Source organism: Etheostoma spectabile, unplaced genomic scaffold, assembly GCF_008692095.1.
Source record: "Etheostoma spectabile isolate EspeVRDwgs_2016 unplaced genomic scaffold, UIUC_Espe_1.0 scaffold273, whole genome shotgun sequence".
Taxonomy (NCBI): domain Eukaryota; kingdom Metazoa; phylum Chordata; class Actinopteri; order Perciformes; family Percidae; genus Etheostoma; species Etheostoma spectabile.
Window position 1 is genome coordinate 792,498 of NW_022605577.1, and position 3,024 is coordinate 795,521.

The 3,024-nt window shown below is 38.2% G+C and overlaps 1 protein-coding gene across 1 annotated transcript in view; it reads right to left on the minus strand.

Annotated features, from left to right (window-relative positions):
• Window positions 1-427: 427 nt before the first annotated feature.
• smim19 (small integral membrane protein 19) overlaps window positions 428-3,024 on the minus strand; it is a 6,615-nt gene continuing 4,018 nt past the window's right edge. Inside the window, exon 3 of the mRNA XM_032510884.1 lies at window positions 428-994. Within this exon, the coding sequence (XP_032366775.1) occupies window positions 942-994 (53 nt within the window). The 3' untranslated portion in view covers window positions 428-941. The remainder of the gene's footprint in view (window positions 995-3,024) is intronic.

A 3,024-nucleotide genomic window follows, 5' to 3' on the forward strand; every position in this document is an offset into this window, starting at 1 on the left:
GGGTAAAGGATGCTGATAGCCAGGCTCTCATTGGCTGGCGGTTAGCCAATCAGAGTCAAGTAGCTTTGCTCCTTGAATATTCATGAGAACTGGCCCAAATCAAGCGGACTGGTTAATCTTTGCTCTCAAAGTACAACGCTCCCTTAACATACGGTAAGAAATATAAAAAGATATTAAGTATACAGTATAACCATACAATTTACAAGAAATATACAATGAGATTGAAGAGAACAGAGAATAGTTGAAGGACTGTGGCCAGCTGATAGCAGGCTCTTAAAACGTAAGAAAAGATTAAAAATTGTTGATTTTGACGGGAAAACAAGGGTTTAAAAAACATTTATTTTTTATAATTGAACCACATAATACATTACTATCCGCAGAGTTGTGATTTTACATAAGAAATAAACTCAGGTCTGATAGTCAAAACATTTGCTGACTCTGCTGCTTTATGTTTATGTGCTTTTATTTTCATATTTGAATTTTACTAACCAGCTGACACACAAACAGTTGAACAAACAAGTAAAAACAAATAAAAAAACAACTAGAACCAATGTTAAAACTGAAGGATCTTGTTCTGGTGATTTTTCTTTTAATCTCCCGCCGTACTTCAAGTATCTCAGTGACATCATGTCAGTCTGTTAGAGTCCCTGCGGGACGCCACGCTGCATATGTGGCGTCTCCATCCAGCTGTACCTACTCCACGCGGAATAAATGGGAAAAAACGACAGAAGGTCATTGTTAGTAAATTACTCACAAAAAGGTGAATGACGCTGCTTCTCATTCGAGGAGCCGAACAGAAAAGAATTCGGATGAGAGGAGCGTCTTCTGCATTGTTTTGTGCGATCGTGACAGCCGTCCAGACGCTTTCCTGTCCACGCACAGAGGACTCGGAGACGCAGGCGTGTCTTCTCCGACAGAAAGGGGAGGGGTCCTTCCTGCTCTCATTCCATGGAGAGCTGCACGCTGTCGGCCTGGCCCTGCTCGAACTTCCTGGCTAAAAGACAAAACAAGACAGGAGAAAACTGTCATTTTAATCCTTGTGTTGTCTTCCTGTCGACCACGCAACGTTCTGTTGGGTCAAAATATTCAATTTTTAACTTCATGGTCGTCTCTTTCGAAATGTTTGTCGCCTTTCCCGATCTTTTTGTCACTTTCTTCCAACATTTCGGTCACTTTTTCTGGACTTTTTGATGTTTTTTTTTGTTGTTTCCTCCCCACGTTTTTAAGCTTTTACCGACATTTTCCGTCACTTTTTTCAGTGTTCTTTTTTGCAAATCCTATAAAATCAAATTAAACACCCAAATTCAATGAAAGCAGTGAATTGATCCTTTATTTCATTGCGAAGAGCATTGTATGAAACCATCAATTTAGTTATAGAAAACCCCAAAACGGGTCAAATCAGACCCGAGGAAGACAACAGAAGGGTTAATTTACGTCTAAATTACCCAGAAGGCAAACATAATATTATTATTATTATACATATTTAGACAAATCAAGGTCTAGGTCAAGGATCTTCAACAGGGGGTCCGGGACCCCTAGGGGGTCCTCAGAGTCAAGGCAGAGGGACCTCCAAATTATTGTTCATTTTCTTTCCAAAAATTAAAAGTCTTAGCATGAATCCAACATATTATCAGCAAATATAGATCCCCACTGCTTACTGGGCTATATTATAAGTCCAGTCATTTATGAAAAAAGGTAGAACAAAAAGAAGCAAATGATTTTGAAGAATTCCATTAGGGGGAGGTTTCAAAAAAGACCCAAATATAGCCTATTAATACGCCTATTCATACTTATTCTCACCTGAATACAGTAAAAATGTTAACCTTTATATAACATCATGAAAATTACTGAGTTGAATATTTACATCAAGACAAACAAAAAATGCATTAGATGTTTTTTGAAAATGTTCAACATGGGCAAACGGTGCATAATCTAATTAGTTAATGTGCTAATTTGCATAAATATCACAACAGATCTAAACATTGGGTATGGCCAGGTGAAAATGTCTTGTTGAATCGTGTTGACATATACCAGTAAAATATTTAATGTTAAGGTCTGAATGGAACCCAGTTAGGCAACCCATGAGCATTAATACATAGGAGGCAGGAGGAAGTGCTTTCAACCAGCCTTTATTCATTATTATTGCAGAGGTGGGGGATGGGGAGGGGTCCGGGGGACTGTTTCTGGGGGACGGGTCTGAGGAACAAACAGGAGACCAGGGTAAGGAGAATGCAGAAGACAAAAGGTAGGTCCTGTCCCCCATCTCTGCAATTTTTTTTTCGATTCTTCAGGGTTTTTTTGTGGGGTTTTTTCTAACTCAGGACATATCGAGGACACAAAATCAGAGTTTGCTGCTGTTGCAGTTTGTTCTAGGTTGACCCCCTTTTGGCTTAAATGACTGGACTACATAGGTAAGGTAGTCAGGGTAACCCTAACCCCCTAACCCCCTAACCCTAAGGCCATCAACACAGTTTATCCTAAATATTCACTATGCCACATGTATTTTTACATTCATACATGATTTATAAAGTCCTGTATATTTTAATAGCTTACCATTCTATCCAAAAAAGCTATAAAGGCTTTAGGGCTCCCTACACGTTATTGTATATGCAACTTTATTTTATACAATACATGTAGAGATGGGCAATATATCGATATTATATCGATTTCGTGATATGAGCCTAGATAGTGTCTTAGATTTTGGATATTGTAATATTGCATAAGTGGTGTCTTTTCCTGGTTTTAAAAGCTTTAGGCGGCCCTACACGTTATTGCATTTGCAAATTCATTTTATACAATACATCATTATATTGATATATCGATATTGTGATATGAGACTAGATATTGTCTTAGATTTTGGATATCATAACATGGCATAAGTGGTGTCTTTTCCTGGTTTAAATGCTGCATTACAGTACAGTGATGTCATTTCCTGATCTTACCAGACTGTTGTAACTGTTCTATTATTTGCCTTTCCCCACATATCGTCACCTTCCTAAAATAATCGCCTAAGTCATTTTTTCA